This window comes from Balearica regulorum, chromosome 12 (assembly GCF_011004875.1).
Source record: "Balearica regulorum gibbericeps isolate bBalReg1 chromosome 12, bBalReg1.pri, whole genome shotgun sequence".
In the NCBI taxonomy this organism is placed as follows: Eukaryota; Metazoa; Chordata; class Aves; order Gruiformes; family Gruidae; genus Balearica; species Balearica regulorum.
The window spans coordinates 2,757,552-2,784,529 of record NC_046195.1 but is presented as its reverse complement, the minus strand read 5'-3'; the positions used below and the strand labels follow the sequence as shown (position 1 = coordinate 2,784,529).

At 58.9% G+C, this 26,978-nt stretch overlaps 3 protein-coding genes and 2 long non-coding RNA genes across 6 annotated transcripts; 2 read left to right on the top strand and 3 right to left on the bottom strand.

Moving 5' to 3' along the window:
- Positions 1–1,414: 1,414 nt before the first annotated feature.
- On the top strand, positions 1,415–13,755 carry MAN2C1 (mannosidase alpha class 2C member 1). 2 transcript variants are annotated; one of them, XM_075764956.1, is made up of 26 exons: positions 1,415–1,533; positions 2,025–2,150; positions 2,395–2,518; positions 3,427–3,497; positions 3,732–3,909; positions 4,386–4,575; positions 5,049–5,155; positions 5,331–5,441; positions 5,817–5,909; positions 6,039–6,155; positions 6,865–6,960; positions 7,257–7,402; positions 7,760–7,883; positions 8,084–8,205; positions 9,017–9,102; positions 9,629–9,799; positions 10,074–10,156; positions 10,339–10,433; positions 10,532–10,636; positions 10,819–10,975; positions 11,304–11,447; positions 11,546–11,655; positions 12,243–12,322; positions 12,435–12,580; positions 12,960–13,063; positions 13,145–13,755. In XM_075764956.1, the coding sequence occupies exons 1-26, from the start codon at positions 1,415–1,417 to the stop codon at positions 13,260–13,262; spliced, it is 3,123 nt and encodes a 1,040-aa protein (XP_075621071.1). In that variant the 3' UTR covers positions 13,263–13,755. The 2 variants fall into 2 exon arrangements, with proteins under 2 accessions (XP_075621071.1, XP_075621072.1); XM_075764957.1 differs by lacking the exon at positions 2,395–2,518 and having other exon boundaries at positions 1,421–1,533.
- Positions 13,756–14,005: 250 nt separating this feature from the next.
- On the bottom strand, positions 14,006–17,983 carry NEIL1 (nei like DNA glycosylase 1). Its single transcript, XM_075764958.1, has 9 exons — positions 17,434–17,983; positions 17,196–17,315; positions 16,970–17,048; positions 15,945–16,044; positions 15,677–15,801; positions 15,163–15,190; positions 14,876–14,937; positions 14,526–14,733; positions 14,006–14,355 (listed from the first exon to the last, which is right to left on the bottom strand). The coding sequence occupies exons 1-9, from the start codon at positions 17,979–17,981 to the stop codon at positions 14,336–14,338; spliced, it is 1,290 nt and encodes a 429-aa protein (XP_075621073.1). The 5' UTR covers positions 17,982–17,983; the 3' UTR covers positions 14,006–14,335.
- Positions 17,984–18,078: 95 nt separating this feature from the next.
- Positions 18,079–20,033, bottom strand: COMMD4 (COMM domain containing 4). The gene is made up of 8 exons (XM_075764959.1): positions 19,796–20,033; positions 19,650–19,721; positions 19,466–19,531; positions 19,145–19,184; positions 18,923–19,042; positions 18,636–18,716; positions 18,372–18,548; positions 18,079–18,251 (listed from the first exon to the last, which is right to left on the bottom strand). The coding sequence occupies exons 1-8, from the start codon at positions 19,796–19,798 to the stop codon at positions 18,211–18,213; spliced, it is 600 nt and encodes a 199-aa protein (XP_075621074.1). The 5' UTR covers positions 19,799–20,033; the 3' UTR covers positions 18,079–18,210.
- A 1,353-nt stretch (positions 20,034–21,386) lies between these two features.
- LOC142603524 (uncharacterized) lies at positions 21,387–24,190 on the top strand. The gene is made up of 7 exons (XR_012837471.1): positions 21,387–21,459; positions 21,629–21,745; positions 21,926–22,076; positions 22,308–22,430; positions 22,611–22,803; positions 23,749–23,863; positions 23,959–24,190. It is a non-coding gene; the product is annotated as an uncharacterized LOC142603524 (long non-coding RNA).
- On the bottom strand, positions 22,038–23,157 carry LOC142603525 (uncharacterized). Its single transcript, XR_012837472.1, has 2 exons — positions 23,085–23,157; positions 22,038–22,189 (listed from the first exon to the last, which is right to left on the bottom strand). It is a non-coding gene; the product is annotated as an uncharacterized LOC142603525 (long non-coding RNA).
- Positions 24,191–26,978: the final 2,788 nt, after the last annotated feature.

Sequence of the window (26,978 nt, the reverse complement as noted above, 5' to 3'; positions counted from 1 at the left end):
GCTGCTTAAACCTCTCCCAGGGATTTATTTTTCCAAGACAGCAGGTCCTCTCCTACCGGAACCGGAGCTCTCCTCCCTTCCGCAGGCAGAGAGCTGGGGAGTGAGCTCGGAGGGGGATGCCTGCCTCGCCGGTCCTTCTGCAGCCGGGATGGAAGTGTGGGGCCCTGAGGGACTGCTGCTCCTTCGCAGCCAGCGTGCAGATCTTGAACGGGAGCCTTCTACGGAGAGAGGGAAAGAGAGGGAAGAGCCCAGCGGGGAATATTCAGAGTTTGCCAGCAATAAGTTACCCGTCTTGTTTCTCCTCCAAGGCAGGAAGGGGCTCTTGCATTGTCCTCTTCCATTTCAAAGGTTTCACGCGCACTCCCCCGCTCTCTTATTTCCCCCTTTTATTTTTCCTGTTGTATGCTCAAGGTGATCTGGAAGCGAAAATCTTGGGTGATTTAGACTTTGGACCAGCTTGGAAGTAACAGCTGCTGCTGCTTGGTGGGTGTCTTGTCCCAGGAGTCTGTGCCTGCATGTCATTGAGCGCAAGGGGGGCTGGCGTGGATCCCCGGGATACGCCGCGGGGAGATCTCTGCCTTCGGCGGCCGGCCGCCCGCCCTCCCTCCCGTCTGGCATCCCAGCTCTGCTCCCAGCCTGTACAATAGCAGAGGTTTGGCTTTCGATTTTTTTTTTCTTCCTTTTTTTTTTCCTTCTCTTCATTTGAACTTGCTTTTTGTATTCTGTAACGTGATCCTCAGCCCACGATCCATGTGATTTCTATACAAATGTTGTAAACTTGACTGTAGTGCAGTATTTCCATTAAAATATCAGGGCTAATCATTGTGTTACAGATTCTTCTTCCTTCCCCATCGTACACAATGGAAACCTGGGGCCTTTCTGAGGGAAAAGGGGGTGGTAGGGAGGACGAGAGGTGGGTGCAGAATCGCTCAGGCCCAGGGCCCCAGAGACCTCGGGTTCTGCCTCTGGTTTCCAATTAATTTACCAATAACGCGCAGAGTTTCGCAGTGGCCGGAGGCAATAATTAGCCGTTTAATATTTTTTTTTCCCCCCCGAGGCCGGGAGAGAGGGAGGAGAGCCGGCAGAGCGAGCACCGCCGCCCCCGGGAGCGCGTTTGACCCACCGCAGGAAGGAGCGAGCGAGGCCGTTCCTCAGGGGCAGGGCGAGGCCCTGTCACCCGGGGACACCTCGGTGCAGCCAGGCAGACCCGGCCCTTTCCCGGGACAGCCCCTTAGGCCTCCCAAACCACCCGGAGGGTTGCCCCGGGCCGGCTGGGCCGCAGACGGCCGCCTGGAAGCGGGGCTGCCGGGGCACGAACCGCCGCCCCACCGCAGGGCCGCGCCCGCCGCCTCAGGGCCGCGCCGCCCCGTGCGCATGCGCCGCCCCCTCCGGGAAGGGAGGGGGGATGCCGCGCATGCGCAGAGCGCCTCGGGCAGCCATCATGGCCGCCGTCAAGCACCGGCGCACGGCGCTGGAGCGGGTGGAGAAGTTCCTCTCCGAGATTTACTTCACCGACTGCAACCTGCGGGGCAGGTGGGCGGCGGGGATGATCTCCTCCGTCTCTCTGGGTTCTTCTTGGGGCGCTGGTAGCACGCTGGGCTGGCTGCGCCGCGTTCGGGCCTGTTTCTGTGTGTGTGTTTCCCCGGCTCCTCAGGGCAGGCCGCTTCCCCTCCCGGGTCGCTGCCGGCCGGGGCTCGGGGCGCCTCAGTGAGCAAAGTACACACACACGCACACACACGCACACAGACACACACCCGGGCCAGCCTGGAGCTCCGCCGCAGGGCGATGCCGGCACGGTTGCTTCTGCCCCCCCCCCTCAGCCCTCCTCGGCTGCTGGAGGCCTGGCCACAACAGGCCCCTTCAACAGGGCAAATTATTACTCAGTAGTTCAGTTAAATCTATGAGGGTATTAAGCAGATTTCCCAGCCATGCTGGGAAAGGAGGGTGGTCGCTATCCCCCGCCCCCAGGCTGATCCCCACAGAACTGGCCTTATTGATTGTGTCCCGGCCGTCTCTAACCACAGGCTCTTTGGGGATAGCTGTCCGCCAGCATCGCTCTCCTACTTCCAGACCCCGCAGCGCATCCGGTACGATGAGGCCGTCAGGCAGGAATTCAAACCGGCTAAAGTGGGAGACTCCTTCGGGCCCACGTAAGTACCGGGTTTCAGTGGTGCCGTGAGCATGGCGGGGCTGGAGCTCGTGTTTTCAGCGTTACTTCTGTGCGTGAACGCTCCCGAGCTCTCAGTGGCGAAGAAATGAGATGATAATTCTCTTCCCTGCGTGCTTTAGGTAGAAGCTGTCTGCCCAGAAGCCCTTAGGGAGATTGAAGAATTGTGGCTTCCCTCCAGGGAAGGTCTCAGCGGTGGGCTGAGGTTGCTGCCTGCTCTCTTCCAGGTGGGAGACGTGCTGGTTTAAGGTGGAGCTGAGCATCCCGCCGGCGTGGGCAGGGCGGGAAGTGCATTTCGTCTGGGAGAGCGATGGGGAGGGCATGGTGTGGCGAGACGCCCAGCCTGTCCAGGTAAGGAGGCATGGATCAGGGCTGGGCCAGGCGCTCTGCTACATGCAGAGTGGTTATCTCCCTTAGCCCTCTGCGATGGGGCAGTAGAAGAAAGCCCCTCCTGTTTGTTACGCGCTCTTCGGAGGAATGCCTGTGCGTGTTGGGAGATGTAAAATAACACATGGACCAACAGGAGAGAACCAAGAACAATTGGAGGTCTAGACAGAGTGGTTGCGAAGGAAAACAGAAGGAGGATGTGTAGTTGTAGAGTTGTTTAGCCTTAAGTGGTAATCTCCGAGGCAATAGGAGAGCTTTCTTTAAATATGGGAAGCTGTGCAGAGAAGGGCAGTCTTTGTGAAGAGTCTGATGCGTGGGGTGGGACAGAGGACTACTCCCGTGGTTTGCAAGCTGGGCTGTCAGACTGCAGAGGGTCTGTGGGCTATTTCCAAAGTTCGGCCCAGAAAGGCAAGCCTGCTGGTGGTGCGTTTGAGTCTGTTTTCTAGAGGTTGCCCCCCACCAGGAGTTAAAATTCTGATCTGCAAACCAGTAATAGCTGAAAATCCCTTGCTTAGGTGTTAGGAAACCTGTCCTGGAAGAATGATAGGCAAGCATTGCGCCCGAGATGTGAATCTCCACTGCTGTCAGGAACAGTGGGACAGACTCTTGTCACATAAGTCAACTTCAGTCCTGCTTTGGGGTGGTGGAACGGCTCAGGTGACCTTTTACAGCCTCTGTGGTGATGTCTGCAGGGTTTGTGCTACTGCTGGGGCCAGCAGCAGTTTCCACGCCGGTTGTTCTTGTAGGAAGCATTGTCCCACGGCACGCGGGACCAAGGCCCCTCCATCCACCTGGATGTGTCTTGTCCTGCCATCCAGCTGCTGTCGTGGACTTCTGAAGCCGTGTGTTAAATGTGCTGTCTTCCCCTGCAGGGTTTGACTAAAGAAGGTGAGAAGACCAGCTACATCCTGACAAAAAGCCTGAAAGAGTCGGAGCCCCACAGGTGGGTGGTCAGCCTGGCCGGAGCCCCCCACCAGTGGGGGAGCTGGGTGTTGTTTGAAGCCAGGAGGCCGGGGTGGGACATCCTTGACTGTGTCCAGGTGCTCCGAGAAGTATCTGGCATTCAGGGGCTCTGTCTGTTGTTCAGGACGGGTCAGTCCCACCATGGGGAGGGGAATGGACTTTCCTGGCCGATTGGTTACGGTTTGGTCCCTGATGGTTTCCTTTTGCTCTCCAGTCTGACGCTGTACGTGGAGCTGGCCTGCAACGGTCTCTTTGGGGCCGGCAAGGGCAGTATGATCGCCCCTCCGGACCCTGATAGAAGGTTCACCCTGAGCAAGGCTGAGCTGGTCGTCTTCAACAGGAATGTCTACGAACTGCTGGTGGATCTGGAAATACTGCTGGACATGGCCAAGGTCTGTGAGCTCCTTCTCTTCCCTCCTCTCGCCCTTTCCACAACTTCATTATATCTCCTTCTCCCACTGTTCCATGACCTGTCTCCTCCCACCAGGAGGCCCTGGAGGAGCAAATGTTTGCTCCTGCTGCTTTACCACAATTGACGTTGTCTAGAATAGGAGAAAACTGAATGGAGAGAAGCCGCAGGTGGTTTTTTTCATCCACTTTCTGCCCCAAGGCAGGATTTGTTAGAGTAGAGCCCCCTGGGATGGGCGTATGTGTAACCTGGCTGTAGAAGGCACATGAGCAAAGACATCGGGTTGTGTCTGTGAAGCAGGGCCGTGGAGTTTACCTGGCGCCGCTGGCAGGGTCAGGTGTTGGAAGGAGGTAGCAGGTTCTCCCTGGGGCGGGCGGCATCCAAGCTGGTACACAGAGCTGCTTGGAGCCAGAGGATGCGCTGAGCTCCGAGTTAAGCTGTTATCACTCCCAACCCCAGCTCCTCGGGGAGGAAAACCAGAGGAGTTTCCAGGCACTGTACACTGCCAACCAGATGATCAACGTGTGTGATGTTATGGACCCGTCCACCTTCCCCGCTGCCCGTGACCTGGCTGCAGCGATCTTCAGCCAGAGGAACGGCGAGAGCCAGCACACCATCCATGCCATGGGTCACTGCCACATTGACTCTGGTGAGAGCAGCACAGCGTTCCCTCTCTGCTGACCTGGAGGCCAGGGCATGCTGCCCAAGGGGAGAGCTGGCTGCTCTTGGGCTCCAGGCGCTGGGTGCTGTGCCCTGAGGGAAGGGAAAGTGTGCTGCCACACAGCTGGTCTGTCACCGAGGCAGGGGAATGTGTGTCTGGCTAGCTGTGCCTTTTGGAGCACTGATGGGGCTGGTGGTGAGGGATGAATTCCAGACAGCTGTCTTCCACCTGTTGGACTTCCCCCCTCAATTTCCAGGCCCTGGGTTTCAATCTCAACAGAAAGGCAGCGGGAGAGGGGGGGATTGGAGGCCCCAGGCTGCGTTGCTATCAGACACTTAGTCAAAGGACAGAGTTATGCTCTAGCATTTTCCCTGGCTGATCCGTGAAAGGCAGCACAGCCCCGTTCCCAAAGGAACTTGTGCTGAGTAATAACCGTGGCGGGGCCGTGCCTGTCCCCGCAGCCTGGCTGTGGCCGTATGAGGAGACCATCCGTAAGTGTGCTCGGAGCTGGGTCACGGCGGTCCGTCTGATGGAGAGCAATCCAGAGTTCACCTTCACCTGCTCCCAGGTGAGTGATCTCCCTCTGGGGAGTTCTCCTGCTGCTCGTCGCGTGTTGCTTCCCCACCGTGTCTCAAAACAAGATTGGGGAGGTGACTGGGAGTGTCCTGTGCAGTTGCAGAGAGGAGGGACGTTGGTGTGGAGCGATGCGGAGGGAGCTGAGGCTGACCTCTGTGTTCTGGCAGGCGCAGCAGTTCGAGTGGGTGCGGAGCTGGTACCCCGGGCTCTACGCGCAGATTCAGCACTTCGTGGCGAAGGGGCAGTTCATTCCTGTCGGAGGCACCTGGGTGGAAATGGTGAGAAGCGTGGTGAGCCTGGCTCGCCGCAGCCTCCCTGCGCCATCCTGCTGGGACTGGGCCTGACACTGGAGCGGGAGAGCAGAGCCTTTGCTGAGCCTGTCGCTGGTCCCCAGGCCCAGAAAACAGCAGCTGTCTGGAGTGTCCAGCCTAGCAAAAATACCATCCCTCCCCCAAGTCATCTCATTCCCTGAGAAAGGAGCTTTGGTCTGGACTGGCTGAGCGCTGTTCCTCCTTTTGCCCTCTGCTGAGCTCTGTTCACATCCTCCCCGTGATCTGCAGGGTCAGGATGGGTGGGAATGGGGCGCTCACAAGACCCCCCCACCTTCCCCGGCGTCTCGCTTTCTGCTTGGACTCCCTGTGCTTTTCCCCCAGGATGGGAACCTGCCCAGCGGGGAATCCATGGTGCGGCAGTTCCTCCAGGGACAGCGGTTCTTCCAGGAGCAGTTTGGCCAGATCTGCTCAGAGGTACTTGCCCCCTTCCAACACACCAGAGCTTGACTACCAAGAAACCCTCCACGAGCGCAGGCTGTGATTTGTGGCCGGTGTGACCCACGTGTGTCTCTCTCCCTCTGCTGCTGTCGCCTCTGCTCCCAGTTCTGGCTGCCGGACACGTTTGGATACTCGGCCCAGTTGCCCCAGCTGATGCGTGGCTGTGGGATCAAGCGGTTCCTCACGCAGAAGCTCAGCTGGAACCTGGTGAACGCCTTCCCGGTGAGCTGTGCTTTCCTTCTTCCCAGGGGGATGGACATGCGGTTGCTGAAATATGTCTGCAGGACTGGACCTGTTGGTTCCACAGCTCAAGCCAGTCCTTGACGCAGACTCTTTTTCCAGAAGCCACCAGTTTATGGTGGTAGCAATGTCCTGTCAGGCTTTAGGGGAAAGGAAAGACATGGATAGAGATCTCAGCTGGGCTCCTGGCCTACAGATTCCTTCTGCTTCCAGATGGGAAGCTGTGACTTGTGTGCAGGGCTAGCAGACAGCAAACCTGGCCGCTCCTCTGCTGTCCCCTGCCCTTGTGGCATTCCCCATCCTCGTGCAACTGTCTCCTTGCACAGATCTGTCGTTTGAATCCTCAGGGGGCTCAGAGGTGCCTGTCACCGGTGCACTTCCCCGGTGACAAAGGTGCTGGACTTTGCGTGTTTGACAGGCCTTGCGAGGAAGCTCGGGCTTTTAAGTGTACGAGTTCCGTGCTGATGTGGTTGAAGTGTGCCCTCCACGCACGCTTCTGTGTGGGAGATGAGTTTGGGAGCCTTGAAACAATGAGCTAAGGGTGAATTTATCTTGCTGGTACTGGCATGACCAGAGATTTCCTTTTGGGAACTCCTGGGAACAATGGGGCTGTGCTTTAGCACACGTTTTGGCACTGTGTGGTACAAGGGGGCTGTGTGAGACACCGCGCTTTCCTTTGGCTCCCCTCCAGCATCACACCTTTTTCTGGGAAGGCATTGACGGTTCCCGAGTCCTGACCCATTTCCCCCCTGGTGACTCCTACGGGATGCATGGGCGAGTGGAAGAGGTGAGTGAGGTTGCCAGATCTGCACGTGAAATGCAGCGCCAGCTCCTCAGGGCCAGATCTGAGGCTTCTAGGAGAGGGCACTGCCCAGGAAGGGAGCGGGACAGGCTGGACAAAGGCTGTTTGGGTGCCTGGCAGTCAATTGCCTGCCTCTGAGATGTGTCTGTGCCTGGTTTTGGCAGTTTGGGGTTGGGAAGAGGGGCAGGACTGGGCTTTGCACCCTAAAGGCTGAGCTGGCTTTCTTGTGTGGAGCTGGGGCTGGGTGCCAGGGGATTGCAGCTGTCCAAAAACCCCTCTAGATGCTGAAAACCGTGAAGAACAACAAGGACAAAGGACGTGTGAATGACAGCGCTTTCCTCTTTGGCTTTGGAGATGGAGGAGGGGGCCCTACGCAGACGATGCTGGACAGGATGAAGAGAATGAGTGACACAGATGGGCTGCCGAGGTGAGAGGAGAGCTCCCTTCCTCTCTCCTTGCAGGAACACTCGTTTTGAGCTGGGCCTGGCCTTCAGCAGTGCCAAAAGGAAGGGGGTGTGCGAAGGAGGGAGCCCTGAGAGCACAGCAGTGGTGCCTGGCAGTCACTCCCTGTCTGGGGAATGTCCAAATCTCCGTGGCAGGCAGCAAAAGCAGCGTGGGGTGGGAGAGGGTTAGGAGGAGGTTGAGGGGGAACATTGTGTATGGTTGTGTTGGGGTCTCTGACGCCTCGGTTCCGGGGCTGTCACCTTTCTGGTCGGGATGTAGCATTAGATGTTGTCACAGGCTTCTCCCCTGGCTCATCGCAGTTTGTGCCTCTCTCCTGCAGGGTTCAGATCTCCACTCCCGACCGACTCTTTTCAGTCCTGGAGAAGGAATCGTCGCAGCTGTGCACCTGGGTGGGAGAGCTCTTCCTCGAGCTGCACAACGGCACGTACACCACCCAGGCCCAGGTGAGCGCGCACGGGATGGGGGCAGCGGTCTCCCTCCTGATCTGTGGCAAAAAATAACTGGCTGGTAATGGCAAACTCACGACACCTACAAATAACCAACCTTCCTACACTGGAGCTGGGCTTTTGCTGCTGGTGTGAGAGATCCACTCCTAGCTCCCAATTTCCTGAGAATCTTCCTTCTCTCCTTGCTTTGACACCAGATAAAGAAGGAGAATCGGGAGTGCGAGCGACTGCTCCACGACGTCGAAGTGCTAAGCTCCTTGGCTGTGGCGCGGGACAGCGCGTTCCAGTATCCTGCCAGCCAGCTGCAGCGGCTCTGGAGGTGAGGGCGTACGGGAGCACCGACGGTACCAGGGGAAGATGCGGGGAGGGTTGGGGACTCCAGCGTGAGACCTGGCTGCTCTTGAGGTACCGCTCCGCATTCCCTACAGTTCCTTGTCCCTGCCTGAGTCTGGGTGGAAATCCTTGCTGTCAGTACACCAAAATTAGCCTGGACCAGTTGGACCACACTGGTGTGGGCAGTTACTGGGCAGCTTAGAGAGCTGATGGTGGGAGACGGTCACTTATCTCCCAGCCTGGAGATAGATATCCTTCAGCTGGAGCCAGAAGGGTCTGAGCACAGCCTGTCTTCATCTGAACTGCCTCTTGAGTGAGTGGGAGAGGGGTGCATAGTTAGGATGTAGGGATCTTTGCGGATACGCCACCCCTTCCATAAACTGATGGGTGTTCCACCTGGAAAGCCTTTCAGTGCTTTGCTTGGTTCCCTGGTTGGAAGATAGCCCCAAAGCCTCGCTACTCTGCTGGCTGGAAGCTTTGTTTCCGACCTGAGCTTATTCCTTGCCAGTTTGGACTTGTCTGAGTTTGTGCAGCAGTCTATCTGGTAGCCCCAAGGGATAAAAAAATGAGCTCTTACTCCCCACGGTTGTGGTTTACTAAGATGACAGTTGACAAGTCCTAACGTGATGGGATTCAAAGGGTGCAACAGAAAAAAATCCTTTTCTCTCCAGTGTTTGCTAATGGGGGATAAGGAACAGTTATTAAGTTTATCCATCTTGCATACAGGCCTTAGTAAGCCAGATCAAATCCAGTGCTCTCCCCTGCTTCCTCACCTGGTTTCTGTTCTCTTTTTTTAGGTTATTGCTGCTCAACCAATTCCACGACGTTTTGCCAGGCAGCTGTATCCGGCTCGTGGTTGAGGATGCGCTGCAATACTACTCCGGTGAGCAGGGAGTTTGGTTAGGAGGGCGTTTCTCCGTTGGAGCACGCTGGCTCCTGCCTGATGGAGCTGCAGAGGTTTCAGTCCTGATCTGCCAGGCGCTACGGCTCGAATCTGTGCAGGCATGCGTCTGTAATAGTGTTACCTCAAGAGGGAATGAGCAGGGGAGCCAAGGGATTGAAAAACAACCCGAGTTATTGATTTTTCTGCTTGCTGCTGGCCTGCCAGGATAGACCCTGGCAAAGGTGGGAGCTGAAGTTCACTCCTGCCTGCCCACAGGCACTTGCAGTAGCTTTATTCTAGCTCCACAGTTTTCCCGTTGAGCTGGTGTAGCTCATTGTAATAGCAAAGTTAAGAATAATTATAGACTTTAATTACTAATAGATAATAGTAATTAATACTAACAGTATTTAGTAATCGTAGCTTGGAAGTAGCTAAAGTGCGCGTACTTTGCACGAGAGCACCAGAAACTCTCTCGGATGTGAGAAATGGCCTGGCCGGCTCCAACTCGGGCCTTTTATTTGCTCAGAGATCCGCAGTGCTGGCACTCAGCTGCAGGAGGAAGCCGTGCAGTCCTTATGCGGGGACCTGCTGCAGCCCACGGCAGGGAGCACCGAGAGCACCCTCGTGTTGAACACTTTACCCTGGGAACGGACTGAGGTGATCTCCAGGACCAAGTCAGCCAAACCAGAGACTTTAGGTATGTCTAACTTGGGGGGTAACTCGTGTACCAGGATTTCTGACAGGGGCAGAGACAGCTAGCAAAGAAATACTCTGCCTCTCCCTGCCCTGGGGAGGGTTTACTGACCTGCCAAACTGCTCCTTGGGGCTGATCCCACTTCAAGTTGCTATGGATGAAGAAGAGGAGGGTATGAAAGGAGGTGGTATGTCCGAGTGAGAGCAGCAAGGCAGTGCAGTGTGACTTAGGGTTAGGTCTGGGGCAGATGTTGGCAGAGAACCTCTTTGCTTTCCAGCTCTGGTGACAGTCCCCAGCATGGGCTACGCTCTAGTGCGGGAGCCGTTGCCACCCCTTCAGCCTGTGGCAGTGAGGAAACAGGTAAGCACAACTGCCTTTGTCCTCACGTTGGCGTACCCTGCATCAAAGGCTGACTGGGGAGAAATCTAGGAAATCCAGCGCGCCGCAAGTCTGCGCACTAGATTTCCAACTGGGGCACTTTGCACCCGCCTGAGCTCCCGCAGGCGTGGGTCTGTGATGCCGGTGTCTGTCCTTTCCCCCAGGAGGATGGCTCTGTTGCCATGGAGAATGGGGTGATTGCAGTCCGTCTGGATGCGATGGGGCGCCTGACCTCGCTTCGGCTGGCGGACTCCGAGAGGTAAGGGACCGGGCTCCTCAAACCTCTCTTGGGTCTTTTTCTTACCGTACGCCCTTCTCCACTGCCCGTTCTTCCTATGCTATTCCACTTTGTTCCAGAGAGTCCATCCCAGATGGCTGCTATGCCAACCAGTTTGCACTCTTTGATGATGTCCCCCTGTACTGGGATGCCTGGGATGTGATGGATTATCACTTGGAAACCAGGTAGAGGAGCAGTGCATGCAAGCGCTTGGATTTCGAGTTTGCTCTGAGGTTCTCGCCTCCCTGTCAGTCCTAGCTGTAACGGAGCGTTCGCTCCGGAGAAGGCGCTGCCTGCTGTGTGGGAGGCTGGATTGGGATTTGGGAGCCTGGATCTGCCCGGCTGAGACCTTTATCCCTTTCTCTAGGAAGCCAGTGATAACGCTGCTGAGGCCTCTGGAAATCACCCTGGCTGGGGGCCTGCGGGGAAGCGCAAGCTTCTCTCTGCAGGTTGGGGAAAGCAGCACCATAACGCAGGAGATCATCCTGGATGCCACGTGCCCGTACCTCCGCTTCCTGACCCAGGTGTGGCCAGCGGCTGCCGCGCGATATGAACATCTGTGCTGCGCAGGCAGGGCCCTGGGGAGCTAAACCTCGTGTCTGAATTACGTTCCCCCTCCTGTTTCCTTCCCTGGAGCTCCCCACTGCCTCTCTTCCTCTGCCTCAGGGGAAGGCAGCCCAAGGGAGGGGGTCCTGAGGGACAAGATTGGGAGAGAGACCCCCCCCCAGTTCGTCTCTTGTGTTGTGCCTGGGCTGGTCTGGGTGTGAGCTGGCTGCTGCGCCACGGGGAAGGCTAAGTGCAGGCTCTCCCTGTCAGCCTCCAGTGATAATGTCCTTTCGCTACCACATTTAGGTCGAGTGGAAGGAGGCTCACAAGTTCCTGAAGGTGGAGTTCCCCGTGCAGGTCCGGAGCACGAACGCCACCTACGAGATCCAGTTCGGGCACTTGCAGCGGCCAACGCACTGGAACACGTCGTGGGACTGGGCCCGATTTGAGGTGAGAGGAAGGTTACTTTGGTCCTCCCGTGGTGGGGCCGCCTTTGGTCCCAGGCAGTAGCTCTGTGTGGTGAATATGTCCCTTGGCACCTCCTGCAGGTGTGGGCTCACAAATGGCTGGATCTCTCCGAGCACGGCTTTGGGGTGGCAGTGCTGAACGACTGCAAATATGGTGCATCGGCCCGCGGGAACGTCCTCAGCCTCTCGCTGTGAGTAGGGCTGGGGTGAGGGCGGAGCTGCAGCAGTTGCTTTGCCTTCTGAGGTGTCTCTTAGAAGTCAAGGCAAGGCCTGGTCCTAAATGATCATAGTTAATAAGGAAATAGTCTGGTATTAGTCTAAGTCACCTGAGAACTTTTGGCTGACTTAATTACAATTGACTAAGATAAGGTAATTCCGATGAGTTATGCTCATAGATAATCCAGGAGAGATCAGGTCCACATTTGCACCAAGTAATTTTTCTGTTGCTGGCCAAAACGTACCCCAGAAGGGCAGGAGAGGGAAGGAACGGCAATGTTACGGATGTGTACAAAGCTAGGAGAAACTCTACATATTTCACTTTGACTCCATCGGCCCCAGGTTTCACAGGAAAACACCCTTCAAAGGTTAATTTTAGCTTCTGAGGCACCTTCTCCAGGGTGTGTTTGCTGTTGCCAGAAACCAGCAGCATGTTGGCTCCCACCTCAGGGCACAGTCTGGAGGAGGTGGCAGGGTGGAGGCAGTTGTCTTGTCCCAGTGCTCCTCTGGCTCTGGACTGGCTGACGGAGACCCCAGTCCCACCTACCTCTTGTTGCCTTAGGCTGAGAGCGCCCAAGTCGCCCGATGCCACCGCAGACATCGAGTATCACCAGTTCACCTACGCCGTGATGCCTCACCGGGGTGAGCGACGGGCAGAGCTGGCTCCTGTGAGGACGTGCAGGGTGGAGGATGCTCCGGTGAGCGCATCTGGCTGTCCCCGCGTAGGGGCTGGCTAGAGGTTCTTGCGTTGCAGGTTCCTTCCAGGATGCCGGTGTGATCCAGCACGCCTACAACTTGAATTTCCCCCTCCACACGGTCCCAGCCAGCTCTGCAGAGTGCCCGGCCTGGAGCGCCTTTTCTGTCAGCTCCCCTGCGGTCGTGCTGGAGACTGTCAAGCGGGCAAGTCCCCCGGGGCAGAGCCGGGGAGGGCAGGCGGGTGAAACTGTTGTTGTTACGCGTGGTTTGCTCTTTCCCCTGCAGTCGGGTGGTGGGCAGGCTCGGCTGAGCGGAAACAGCGAGCGCTCTGGTTTGCACGTCCTGCTAGGCGAGGGTGAGGGGGGTTAGCACCCCTCTCTGCCGGCCCAGGCGGGCGCTCGCCCCGGGGATCGCGGTAGTATCCGCGTCTGTACCTGGGTGCTACAGCCGCAGTCGGCGCGGGTGGGTCAGGAACGCGTGTGCCCCCAAGCACGATCGCTTGGGCCGGGCTGTACCCCGAGGCACAGGGTAGGATGCGCCTGTCTCATTTGTCTGAACCCCCCGTCTGCGCTGTTCCCCAAAGGCTGAGGACAGACCCGCAGCTGTGGTGGTTCGGCTGTACGAAGCGCACGGCAGCACGGTCGTCGCCTGGCTCCAGACCTCCCTCCCCGTTGAGGAGGCGATGCTGTAAGTCCGTGCTGGAGGGCTTGGGCGCGTGCGGGGAAGGGGATCAGTCGCTTTGGCCTCACCTGCTGCTTTCTTCCCCAGCTGCGACCTGCTGGAGCGGCCGGTTGCGAGGGGCTGCCTGCCGCTGGAGCAGCGGGGCGTGAGGCTTTCCTTCACCCCCTTCCGCGTGCTCTCAGTCCTCTTGGTCTTGAGGCGATGAGGCTGTCAGTCGCCCTTGCCGACGCAACCCAGACCAACACCGTGAGCTCAAATCGCAGCCTGAGGCTTTTCCCCATCCCAAGAGCTGTGCAAGGACCTGGTTCCAGAGAAGGGCAGAGTCTCTCCCTTGCTCCCCACCCACCCGTCGGAGAGCTGCGCTCGAAAACAACGATATTCTTCCGGAAAGGAGGAGAGTTACCCCCTGCCTCACCAGGGAAGGCGGGCCCAAGGGAGTTCGCAGCCAGCGGAAGCGTGGGTTAGGGTTGTGGGACAGGCTCTGCTCCAGCTCCGGGAGGTTTGGGGAGCAGCAGCTTTTTCCGCAGTGGCTCCCGTGTCTCAGCCTTCGTCTTGTCCAGACCCAAGCAGCGATAAGCTGCAATAGGGCAATGAGTGTAAAGACAGACTACAGTCATTCCTTTCTCCCTTCACCTACCTCTTGCACTGCCCTTGCAGAAGGGGAACACAAGTAAAGAGGAGAATTACATGAAAACAAACTCCAGCCTGTTTTCTTCACTTATTTCCAGGTAACTGCGCTGATCTGCCTCCTCCCAGGGGTTCCTTTCTAGCTGCTGCTCTCTTAGTGTCCTCCTCACCAGGATCTCACTCCTGGGACTGGGGAAGCAGAGCTTACCTTTAGTTTTTTTTGGGGGGGTGAGGTGGAGGGGAAGCCTGCTGCGGCCCATCTAGGGAAGAGGCTGGGCCACGGGGGGGGTTACCCCTAGCACAAAAAGACGTGCACAGTGATTTCTACACAAAATACTTTATTTGTCAGCTAAAAACAGTGATCCAAGCCAGAAAGGGAAGAGAGGAAGGAAGAGGGAATCTGCTTTTAGGCAGAGGGAAGGGTCAGAGTCCAGCACCCTGTGCGGTCTGTGGCCCTTAACCCTTGAAATCCCTGGGGACAGTAGGAGGACGCTGGATAAATCAGCCCCGTCACCTTTTTTGCACTAGCAGGATGCAGCGGTAGCGAGCGGGTGTGAGCACAGGCGCAGAGCAGCTCTGTTTCTCCCCAGCACTAACCCAGGCCCCCGGCCAGGCCCTCCCTGAGCTGCTGCGGCTGTTAAAGCGCAGCAGTCACACGGCGGGGGCTCCACCTGGAAAACGGGGAGGGAAACAAGAAGGCAGAGGGTAAGGGGGCGCCTGGTTCTGCCCCGCCAAGCCCCGCTGGCTCCTCTCCTGCCCTCTGGCACCCCCTCAGACCCCCCTGACGCGACGGAGCGTTCCCACGGCTCGTTTTGAAAGCCGCAGGGACTGCCAGCCTCACCTCTGCCCCTGCGTGCGGTTGTCCGGCGGCTTCTTTTGGCTTTGACCGGCGGCTCAGGCTCAGACGAGTCTGGAGCAGCAGTTGCTTTTCTCCCACGGGAACGTCCCTTCCTCGGCTTGGCAGCCGCCTCCTCCTCCTCCTCCTCCGTGACCGGCTTCGGGGGTTTTGCTGCAGCCCTGGGGCGTCGTTTCGAGGTGCGCGTGGTGACCTGGGTGGACATCAGAGCCGGAGCTTAGCAGAAGCGTGCTTGGACCGTCGGCGGATGAGAAACTCCAGGTAGGAGCCCCTCCGTGAATTCGGGAGCAGCCTCTAGACCCAGCAGGAGCCGCAGCAACCGCAAAGCGTCCTACCTCGGGGGTCGGAGCCTCGGGATCTGCCTTCAGCTGAGCGCGCTTCTTGCGGGACGTCTGCCCTGCGTGAGAAGAGGTGCCCAGGTTAGTGGGGGTGAGGAGGGGACGGGGGACAGGCTGCGGCACAGTGACCTTTCAGGGACGCTGTCCCAGGTGATGTGCGAGGCTGAGCGCTGAGGAATTGGTACTGGGGTGGAGGAACGGCTTTGCTCCCGCCTTTGCCTTCCCAGTCTCCAGCCCTCCTGGAGCAAGGGGGGCTCCCCGCGGGGAGGAGAGAGGGCACTCACCTTTGGGAGCCATGGGGCCGGGCTCTCCCTGCAAGGAAGGCGACAGAGCATTGACTGGGGCGCAGCCACTCCGCAGGTAGCGAGAGCAAAATCCGTGCCCCTTCTCCATCCCGCAGCCGAGACAGGGGATGCCAGGGGAGTCGGGGCTTGCTCTGCCTGCCCTCTGCCTTGGCGACTCTCCCATCAGCCCCTGCTCCTTCTGCAAGGCCCCGTCATGGCCCCTCACCCAGACACGGGGTGCAGGAGGGAGAAACGGGGCTGCCAGACCACCCGAGTCCCCCGTTCCCACACTCAGGCCCTCTGCTCCAGACTGCCCGTCACCAGCTGGCCACCGCACGGAGGGTCCTTGTCACCTCCACGTCCAGCTGTCTCAGCAGTCTGGCGGAGAGGGAGACCCTCCAGCGACACAGCGTAATGCTGGGGGGGTCTTGGGAAGCAGAAAATGGGCTGGTGTCCCCTTGGAGGAGTGGTCGGGGGGCGCACCCAGCCCCATGCAGCGACCCCGGACTCCTACCTGGAACCATATGGTCCTGCCGTTGCGGTCGCGCAGGGAGCTCATGCCGGGCACCAAGTAACACCGCAGCCAGTTCTTGAAAGCAGTGTAGTTATTCGAGTCACCTGGTTCAAAGAGTTTTTTCTCTGGGAAAGGAGAGAGGGAAAGGGCAGAAGCAGTGACCGTAGTGTCGGGGTGCCCTCCCAAGCGTCCTGCTGCTGGGAAACGCAAAGCCCAGGCCTCCTTGCCTCCCCCAGTGTCCCTGTTCCCCGGCTCCCTGTCACCTCACCCGCCGTGATGACCTCCATGGGCACAGTGTGGCACAGCTCCAGGAGATCCGGGTTCTCCCGCTTCAGCTTCAGCTTCTTGCTCAGCGTCAGGGAAGGATTCTACAGGGGTGGAGAAGGGGAGGGAAGTCACCCGCCAGCCGCCCCAGCCTCGTCGGGGTCTCTCTCCTCCCCAACAGCAGCCAAATTCCCCATCTCCTCTCATCCTCAGTGCCATCCCTGAGCTCACCCCGTTGTAGGCTTCGAACTGTGCAGCAGCACATTCCCCGCAGCCCTGAAAAAAGGGCTAGCGCGCAGGAACGCCGGCAGTTTGTAAAAACGGCCTCCATCGCGTGTTTTGTTTTCAGCCTCCTCTCCCCCGAGGCCAGGAGAGCAGGCAGGCATGCGCTGGGGGAGCTGTCACAGCTCGCCAGCCCGGCCACGTGCGAACGAACGCCGCTCGCGTGAGGTTACAGAACTGCTGCGCCCCATTTGCCGCTCCGTTGGAGGGGCGGACGTGCTCGGACACGGGTGTTTACGGCAAAGGACAGTAAAATGCTTGAGGAGAAGGATGCCACGCAGCAAGCGTAATAGTTGGGAAGGGAAAACACCTGCCATGGGGTCGGGAAAGACTCAGAGCAGCAATTACCTCCCGCAAGTGGCGCGGGCTCTGCAAGGGCCTCGTGACGACGTTCTGCCCCATCAGAGCGAGGAACCAAACACGAAGTGAAACTGGCCCTGAACAAACCCAAAGCAGTAAACCCGAACCAGAGCTTCGCGCCCAGCTATGCCTAAAGCGGAGCCAGAGCAGCGCAGCCAGCTGAGCCTAGCCTGGGGGCTGGAACCCAGCCGAACCATTTCCACCGGTGCTGAGCCCAAACCTGAACCAGGACCGCTTCTTAGCTCAGACCAGCTCCCTGCACGGAAGGCAAGAAGCTCCCGGGAGGCGAGACATCCCGCAGGGCCATGGGCAAATAAATCCCTGGGATGGTGTCTGCCTGGAAACCTGCTCTTTTCTGAGCCTGTGAAAGCACCGGGTATTCCCCACCTTCTTCCTCCTCGCCTCCTCCTGCTCCTTCAGGGCCTCCAGCACGGTCCGAGCCTTTTCGAAGGGAGGGATCTTCAACCTGAGAGAGTCCGGCTGTAACGCACGAGCCCGAACTCTCGGTTCTGGCGCTCGCCCGTGTCTACCAAGCGAGGAGGCCCAGCCGAGGAGCCAGCAAGCTCTGACAAACTCTTGGAGACCAAAGCTCCGTGGCAGATCAGCAGGTTACCTGTACAGGATCTCAGCGCGGAGATAATTCCCAATTCCATTGAAAAACTTCTGGTTTAAGAGAGCCTCGCAGATGGGCTTGTCAAAAGCTTTGTCGTCCAGGTTCTTCAGCACGTTCTCCCTGCAGCAGAGCACGGGGCATCGGGTAGGTTCACCCGGGCACGGCCAAAACGAAGCGGAGGGGGAGGGGGGTCTTCCCTCGGGCCGGGCCGTGGCCGGCAGGGTGTTGGGGCGCTCACCTGAAGGCCTGGTACTCGGAGAGGACGCAGGGCCCACGGCCGGGCTGCCAGGCGTCACCCAGCCGCCACGAGCCGAAGCGGCGGACGTCGACGAAGCAGAGGGCGCGCGGGGGGTTCTCGCGGGTGAAGAAGCGGAGGTGGGCATGGCGGGGGAGCTGGGCGGCGGGGCACAGCCGGAACGACCCCGACATGCCGAAACGGAAGACGAGATCCTGGGACGCACCGGGACCCAGCGGAGCCAGCCTCAGCCGCAGCTCCTTGCCCCGGGAAGCAGCCGAGATGCGGTAGGCCTCGCTGGAAAAAGGCACCTCCGGGCCTCTGCCCACCGCCGAGCGCTCCACGCCGCCCGAAAACACCACCCCGCCGCACGTTTCGTTGATGTACCGCCCGGCCAGGTGCAGCTCCGGGCACTCGGGCATCGCCGCGCCAGGCCCGGGACCGGACAGCGCGGCCCGACCCGCCGCCGCCACCGCCCGCCCCGGTGCGTGGGGACACGCCCAGGCCACGCCCCCTCTCGCCTCCCATTGGCTGCGCCGCGAGCGATGCATGCCGGGAGTTGTAGTCCCGCCGCGTCGCCAAGGCGACGGGCCCGCAAGGCCCGCGGAGACCGTCCCGCCGCGGGGAGAAACAGGCGGGACACGGCTCGGCTTTGCACCGCTGCCTTTATTGGAGCTGCCCCCGGGGCACAGCCTCACCACGGGCGGCCCGGCGGGCCCCCACCGGCCTCCCCCTCCCCAGACGGGCAGCGTGCTGGGTCCTGTCCTGCCATCGGGCTCCTCAGAGAAGGGTGTTCATCAGGGCCTGGGCCTGCTTCAGCTCTGAGGAGAGAGGGAGGAGGCCCTGGGGGAGCCACCAGCACCACAGCATCCCCCCGTCCGCCCCCCCCAGCATCCCCCCGGGGACCGGGGTCCCTGCTGCCGCCCCTCCTCTGGCCTCACCTGCCAGCAGCACCCGGAACTTGTCGGCCGAGAGGGCCACGGGGACGGCCGTCGTCCTCCCGCGCTCCCCGTCCCGCAGGTTGAAGGTCAAGTGCACGAGGGGCTCGTTGACCTCCCGCAGCTCGCTGGAGCTGAGTGTGTAATCCACCCGCCAGCGCACCGAGCCCAGCTGGGTCACTGCGGCGGGCGGGGGGGGGCAGCGTCAGCACCCCGGCACGCTCGGGCAGGGTGACCGACCCCCAAACCTCCCGACGCGGCACTCACGTCTCAGGCTGCAGGCCCGGAGGCTGTCCTGCAGGGAGCTCTGCTTCTCCTCGTAGGACCGGCACAACCCGCTGGCGTGCTCTGCCCGTGGGGAGAGATGAGAAAACCGCCTGCTGCAGCCGAACCCCGGTAAAGCACCCGGAGGAGACCCGGGGACGGACAGAGCGGAGGTGACAGGAGACAACGCGGCTGCCATCCCGCACCGAATCTGGGCGTGAAGGCGGCAGCGCCGGGGGGTCTTCCCACCCGGTCCGGCCCGCGGTGACACCCCGAGGGTCCCCCCGTACCTTTGGGCAGCCCCAGCTGCTGCAGCTCGCTCGACAGGGACTCGCTGTCCACGTTGTGCTTGGCGGCGCTGGAGAGGATGAAGCCGAGGACGGCGATGGTCGCCTTCACGTCCCCCGACTCTGCGGGCGGGATGGAGGGTCAGCTCCGCCGCCTCGGGAAGGCGTCCCCTGCCAGATCGCTGCCTGTCCCCGGAGTGCGGCTCCCCGGGCAGCGGCGCTCACCTAACTTGGCATCCGAGGTCAGCTTCAGGATCTTCTCATACTGCGGGAGCGCAGAGCGCGGGGCCGTCAGGGCAAACGCCAGGTACGTACAGCGTGCGACGTGTTCGCTACCAGCATGAACGCTAATCGTTCTTACCCTTAATGCTACTAATAATTAACATCCCTGTTGTTTCTACTACTACTGGCTGGTAGCATTCTCAATACTGAGGCTTGCATTGAGGATATTAAGTCGGTAATATTGTTAATTATGCAATTAGAGTGTTATAACTGCCCGCCTCCAGCCCCGTAACCCCACGGGGGGGGGGGGGGGGTCCCACTCACCTCGATGGCCTCCCCCAGCAGGTCCCGCAGCACCTGGGCGCAGATCAGCTTCAGCTTCACCGAGGACTGCGGGGCAGAAGGAGGGTGAGCACCGCGCCGGGGGTGCGGGCAGGGGGTACGGGCAGGGGGTACGGGCAGGGGGTACGGGCAGGGGGTACGGGCAGGGGCGGCGCGAGCACTTAACGATTTTGGCCAGGGTGCTGATCTCGGCCAGAACCCAGTCGGGGCAGTCCAGGTCCCCGCAGAAACGGAACCGCTGCGGGGAAAAGGCGCGGTTAGAGCCCACCGAGGGCCCGGCGCCCCCCTCCCCGCCGCCGTCCCCCGCCCCACCATGTCGCCGCCGGTCCCAGGTACCGCCGCAGACCCCGCCTCCGCGACCCGGAACCGCTCCCGGGCGGGCGGGAAGCGCTGCTGCCGCTCCTCCCGGTCCCGGTCCCGTTCCCCGCGGAAGGGCCGTGCCCCGTCAGGCCGTGGGGGGCTGTCCCGGAGGGACGCCGGGCTCCCCCGAGGGGTTCAGCGGGGGGACACGGACGGGACGGGCCCCGGAGCGCCCGCTGCCGCGTGGGAGGGGCCTTTCGCCCCGCCCCTCGCCCCGCCCATTTAAGCCCCGCCCACACCCCCGTTCCCGCGGTTCGGGTGTTTCCGGGCTCCGGCTCGTCTCGGTGCTTCCCGCGCTCGGCTCCGGGGCCCGTCCCGAGAAGCCCCGGGGCGGTGGAGCCGACGTGCCCCCGCTCCTGTACGGGCCTCCAACCTCGTCCGCTCCCGGGGAGACGTCCCAGCCCCTGCGGCGGGGGGTCCCGGGGAGCTGCGGGGCCGGGAGCGGGAAGGGAACGGGGGAAATGAGCGGGTTCCGCGGGGCCGGGCCCTGGTCCCGTCCTCCCGCCCGGAGTGGACGGGGGCGATTGTGCCGCGGCCCCGGGGCCTGGCCTACAGGACCTCGGCGGCGAAGGTGAGTCGGGCCGCCGTGGCCCTGCGGGACGCCGAGCCCCAGCCCGAGCTGGTCCCGCAGGTGCCCGGAGGGGCTGCGGGGGTTCTGGGGCTCTGGGGGGGGGGGGCGCCTGGGCCCGGCCTGGCTGCAGCGGGGCCGGGTGGGCAGGAGGCCGTTGGGGGGCGGCTGCGGACTCCCTGGGCTGCGCCCCTGTCCCGGGCTAAGCCCCCCGCTTCCCGGGGGCGGCTGCTGGACGCGGGCCGGGCCCTGCCGGGGAGCCCCAGCCCCGGGGGTCTCGCTGGGGACGGCCCTGCCCGGCCCCGGCCCTCTGCCCGTCGGGTCTGGCCGTGCAGCCCGGGGCCGGCCCTGCATCGTTGTAGCTCCAGCCCAGTGACATTTCAGCTCCAGCCCTACAATGTTCATCCCAACTCCAGTGCTGTGGCCTTTGGTTCTTCACCAGCCCCTCAGCAGGGAGTTCAGCCCCAGGCCTACAGTCCTGATTCCAGCTCGGGGTGAGTTCAGCCCCAGCCCTTCCAGTCTGGAGTTCAGCTCTGCTCCCAGCCCCACCGCAGGGATTTCAGCCCTGGCCCTACAGTGGTTGTGTCAGCTCCAGCCACAGGCGTTCTTCAGCCCCAGCCTCACATCAGTCATTTCAGCCCCAGCCCCACAATATTGATTCCAGCTCTGTGTGATTTCAGCTCTGGCCCTACACTCTGGATTTCAGCTCCGGTCCCAGCCCTGCAGCAGAGATTTGAGCCCCAGCCCTGACGTTTTTATTTCAGATCCAGTTCTACGTCATTTCAGCCCCACCAGCTGTAGTTCAGCCCCAGCCCAACAGTTTTTATTTCAGCTCTCAGTGATTTCAGCCCTGGCCCAACAGTTTTTATTTCAGCTCTCAGTGATTTCAGCTCTGGCCCAACAGTTTTTATTTCAGCTCTCAGTGATTTCAGCTCTGGCCCTACAGTTTTTATTTCAGCTCTCAGTGATTTCAGCTCTGGCCCTACAGTTTTTATTTCAGCTCTCAGTGATTTCAGCTCTGGCCCTACAGTTTTTATTTCAGCTCCAGGTTCAGTATTTCAGCTCCAGCCACAGTCGTTCTTCAGCTCCAGCCCCACAGCAGAGATTTCAGCCCCAGCCCTACAGTTTTTATTTCAGCTCTCAGTGATTTCAGCTCTGGCCCTACAGTTTTTATTTCAGCTCCAGCCCTGAGGGATTTATTTCAGCGTCAGCTCCAGGTTTGGTATGTCAGCTCCAGCCACAGTTGTGATTGAGCCCCAGCTCTGTCACATCTCAGCCCCAGCCCCACAGCAGAGATTTCAGCCCCAGCCCTACAGTTTTTATTTCAGCTCTCAGTGATTTCAGCTCTGGCCCTACAGTTTTTATTTCAGCTCTCAGTGATTTCAGCTCTGGCCCTACAGTTTTTATTTCAGCTCCAGGTTTGGTGTTTCAGCTCCAGCCACAGTTGTTCTTCAGCCCCAGCCCCACAGCAGTGAGTTCAGCTCCAGCTCTTCCATCTTTATTCCAGCTCTGAGTGATTTCAGCCCCACAGCTTTTATTCCAGCTCCATTCCCAGCCCTACAATTTTTATTCATGCTCTGAGTGATTTCAGCTCTGGCCCTACAGTTTTTATTTCAGCTCTGAGTGATTTCAGCTCTGGCCCTACAGTTTTTATTTCAGCTCCAGGTTCACTATTTCAGCTCCAGCCACAGTCGTTCTTCAGCTCCAGCCCCACAGCAGAGATTTCAGCTCCAGCACCACCATCTTTATTCCATCTCTCAGTGATTTCAGCTCTGGCCCTACACTCTGGATTTCAGCCCCAGCCCTACAGTTTTTATTTCAGCTCTGAGTGATTTCAGCTCTGACCCTACAGTTTTTATTTCAGCCCCAGCCCTGAGGGATTTATTTCAGCGTCAGCTCCAGGTTTGGTATGTCAGCTCCAGCCACAGTTGTGATTGAGCCCCAGCTCTGTCACATCTCAGCCCCAGCCCCACAGCAGAGATTTCAGCCCCAGCCCTACAGTTTTTATTTCAGCTCTCAGTGATTTCAGCTCTGGCCCTACAGTTTTTATTTCAGCTCTCAGTGATTTCAGCTCTGGCCCTACACTCTGTATTTCAGCTCCAGGTTTGGTGTTTCAGCTCCAGCCACAGTCGTTCTTCAGCCCCAGCCCCACAGCAGTGAATTCAGCTCCAGCTCTTCCATCTTTATTCCAGCTCTGAGTGATTTCAGCCCCACAGCTTTTATTCCAGCTCCATTCCCAGCCCTACAATTTTTATTCATGCTCTGAGTGATTTCAGCTCTGGCCCTACAGTTTTTATTTCAGCTCTCAGTGATTTCAGCTCTGGCCCTACAGTTTTTATTTCAGCTCTGAGTGATTTCAGCTCTGGCCCTACAGTTTTTATTTCAGCTCCAGGTTCGGTATTTCAGCTCCAGCCACAGTCGTTCTTCAGCTCCAGCCCCACCATCTTTAGTCCAGCTCTGTGTGATTCCAGCCCCACAGCTTTTCTTCCAGCTCCATTCCCAGCCCTACAGTTTTTATTTCAGCTCTCAGTGATTTCAGCTCTGGCCCTACAGTTTTTATTTCAGCTCTCAGTGATTTCAGCTCTGGCCCTACAGTTTTTATTTCAGCCCCAGCCACAGTTGGTCTTCATCCTCAGCTCTGTCACGTCTCAGCCCCAGCCCCACAGTTTTTACACACACTCTGTATTTCAGCTCCATTCCCAGCCCCCCATCAGAGATTTTCACCCCAGCCCAACAGTTTTTATTTCAGCTCCAGGTTTGGTGTTTCAGCTCCAGCCACAGTCGTTCTCCAGCCCCAGCCCCACAGCAGGGAGTTCAGCCCCAGCCCTTCCAGTCTGGAGTTCAGCTCTGCTCCCAGCCCCACCGCAGGGATTTCAGCCCTGGCCCTACAGTGGTTGTGTCAGCTCCAGCCACAGGCGTTCTTCAGCCCCAGCCTCACATCAGTCATTTCAGCCCCAGCCCCACAATATTGATTCCAGCTCTGTGTGATTTCAGCTCTGGCCCTACACTCTGGATTTCAGCTCCGTTCCCAGCCCCACAGCAGAGATTTCAGCCCTGGCCCAACAGTTTTTATTCCATCTCTGAGTGATTTCAGCTCTGGCCCTACAGTTTTTATTTCAGCTCTCAGTGATTTCAGCTCTGGCCCTACAGTTTTTATTTCAGCTCCAGGTTCAGTATTTCAGCTCCAGCCACAGTCGTTCTTCAGCTCCAGCCCCACAGCAGAGATTTCAGCCCCAGCCCTACAGTTTTTATTTCAGCTCTCAGTGATTTCAGCTCTGGCCCTACAGTTTTTATTTCAGCTCTGGCCCTGAGGGATTTATTTCAGCGTCAGCTCCAGGCTGGGTATGTCAGCTCCAGCCACAGTTGTGATTCAGCCCCAGCTCTGTCACATCTCAGCCCCAGCCCCACAGCAGAGATTTCAGCTCCAGCCCCACCATCTTTATTCCAGCTCAGTGATTTCAGCTCTGACCCTACAGTTTTTATTTCAGCTCCAGCCGCAGTCGTTCTTCATCCTCAGCTCTGTCAAGTCTCAGCCTCAGCCCCACAGCAGAGATTTCAGCTCTGGCCCCACAGTTTTTATTTCAGCTCCAGGTTTGGTGTTTCAGCTCCAGCCACAGTCATTCTTCAGCCCCAGCCCCACAGCAGTAAGTTCAGCCCCAGCCCTACAGTTTTTATTTCAGCTCTGAGTGATTTCAGCTCTGACCCTACAGTTTTTATTTCAGCTCTGGCCCTGAGGGATTTATTTCAGCGTCAGCTCCAGGTTTGGTATGTCAGCTCCAGCCACAGTTGTGATTGAGCCCCAGCTCTGTCACATCCCAGCCCCACAGCAGAGATTTCAGCCCCAGCCCTACAGTTTTTATTTCAGCTCTCAGTGATTTCAGCTCTGGCCCTACAGTTTTTATTTCAGCTCTCAGTGATTTCAGCTCTGGCCCTACAGTTTTTATTTCAGCTCTCAGTGATTTCAGCTCTGGCCCTACAGTTTTTATTTCAGCTCTCAGTGATTTCAGCTCTGGCCCTACACTCTGTATTTCAGCTCCAGGTTTGGTGTTTCAGCTCCAGCCACAGTCGTTCTTCAGCCCCAGCCCCACAGCAGTGAGTTCAGCTCCAGCTCTTCCATCTTTATTCCAGCTCTGTGTGATTTCAGCCCCACAGCTTTTCTTCCAGCTCCATTCCCAGCCCTACAATTTTTATTCATGCTCTGAGTGATTTCAGCTCTGGCCCTACAGTTTTTATTTCAGCTCTCAGTGATTTCAGCTCTGGCCCTACAGTTTTTATTTCAGCCCCAGCCACAGTTGGTCTTCATCCTCAGCTCTGTCACGTCTCAGCCCCAGCCCCACAGTTTTTACACACACTCTGTATTTCAGCTCCATTCCCAGCCCCCCATCAGAGATTTTCACCCCAGCCCAACAGTTTTTATTTCAGCTCCAGGTTTGGTGTTTCAGCTCCAGCCACAGTCGTTCTCCAGCCCCAGCCCCACAGCAGGGAGTTCAGCCCCAGCCCTTCCAGTCTGGAGTTCAGCTCTGCTCCCAGCCCCACCGCAGGGATTTCAGCCCTGGCCCTACAGTGGTTGTGTCAGCTCCAGCCACAGGCGTTCTTCAGCCCCAGCCTCACATCAGTCATTTCAGCCCCAGCCCCACAATATTGATTCCAGCTCTGTGTGATTTCAGCTCTGGCCCTACACTCTGGATTTCAGCTCCAGTCCCAGCCCCACAGCAGAGATTTCAGCCCTGGCCCAACAGTTTTTATTTCAGCTCTCAGTGATTTCAGCTCTGGCCCTACAGTTTTTATTTCAGCTCTGAGTGATTTCAGCTCTGGCCCTACAGTTTTTATTTCAGCTCTCAGTGATTTCAGCTCTGGCCCTACAGTTTTTATTTCAGCTCTGGCCCTGAGGGATTTATTTCAGCGTCAGCTCCAGGCTGGGTATGTCAGCTCCAGCCACAGTTGTGATTGAGCCCCAGCTCTGTCACATCTCAGCCCCAGCCCCACAGCAGAGATTTCAGCTCCAGCCCCACCATCTTTATTCCAGCTCTCAGTGATTTCAGCTCTGGCCCTACAGTTTTTATTTCAGCTTCAGCCGCAGTCGTTCTTCATCCTCAGCTCTGTCAAGTCTCAGCCTCAGCCCCACAGCAGAGATTTCAGCTCTGGCCCCACAGTTTTTATTTCAGCTCCAGGTTTGGTGTTTCAGCTCCAGCTGCAGTCGTTCTTCAGCTCCAGCCCCACCATCTTTAGTCCAGCTCTGTGTGCTTTCAGCTCTGGCCCTACACTCTGGATTTCAGCTCCAGTCCCAGCCCCACAGCAGAGATTTTCACCCCAGCCCTACAGTTTTTATTTCAGCTCTGTGTGATTTCAGCTCTGACCCTACAGTTTTTATTTCAGCTCCAGGTTTGGTGTTTCAGCTCCAGCCACAGTCGTTCTTCAGCCCCAGCCCCACAGCAGTGAGTTCAGCCCCAGCCCTTCCATCTTGATTTCAGCTCCTCCCCTACAGTAGCTGTTGACCCCCAGCATTTCAGCTCCCGGCCTGTGCTGTTTCCCCTCCCACCCCCCACTCTTTCTTTCACCTCACAGACTTTCTTACGGCTCCAGCTCTGCGTTGTTTCAGCTTCAGCCCTGCAGTGTTTAGCTCAGCCTCAGCTCTACAGCTTCCTGCTGCCTCCGTGTTCTCCCAGCAGCTCTGGGGGCTGTTGATAAGGTAGTCAGTCAATCAGTGTCATCACTCAGCTATCAAAACTGTCCCATTGTGTCTGTCCCCTGAAAAAAGTGTTGCTGCCCCCCCCCCCCATTTCAGAGGTTGAGGTTGGCCTGGTGCATTCTGGCATCCCATGTTGCAGGGGCAAATAAAACCAGACCCCCACCTGTGGTGAGGGTCCCACAGCCCTGACACCCCCCCCCCACCCCAGTGTTTGGGGGCTGGGAGCAGCTGCTGGGCCCCCTGTTCCCTGTCCCCAAAGCCAGCACTTGGGCCGGTTCTGAGCCCCAGCCCCCCCTCACAGCTTGTTGTCAGGCCCCCAAACACAGCACTGGGGGGAGGTTTGGAGCAGCTGAACCCCAGGACTGAGCCGGGCTGCTCAGCCCCCACCACAACCCTTCATCCTCCTTTGGGGGGCTGGAAACCCCCGTGAGGCTGCTGCGGCCCGTGGGGGAAGGGGAAGGGGGCCACAGCCCAGGGAGTGCTGGGGAACTGGGGGCACCCCCAGACAGGGAAAGCTTTAGTGCACTTTATTGCACTTAATGTTTCAGTTATTGTTCTGCATTACACTTTTATTATTATAATAAAACAACGTAATAGCTTTATTAGCAGTACTAGTTACACTATTATTATTTCACACCCAAGCGCGCCCCCGGCCCCCCCCACTCGCGGCCCCATCCGCGGGGAGCCGGGCCCGGGAACCCCCAGCGCAGCCCGGCCGCGCCCCGACCCCCCACCCGACCCCCGCTGGGGACCCGCCCCGTGTCGCGGCCGCCGCCCGACAGAAGAACGGCCAACAGAACGGCACCCCGCCGTCACGCCGGGCACGGACCCAACCGGCACCCCCGTCCCAGGGCATCGCCCGCCCGGGCCGCGCCTCC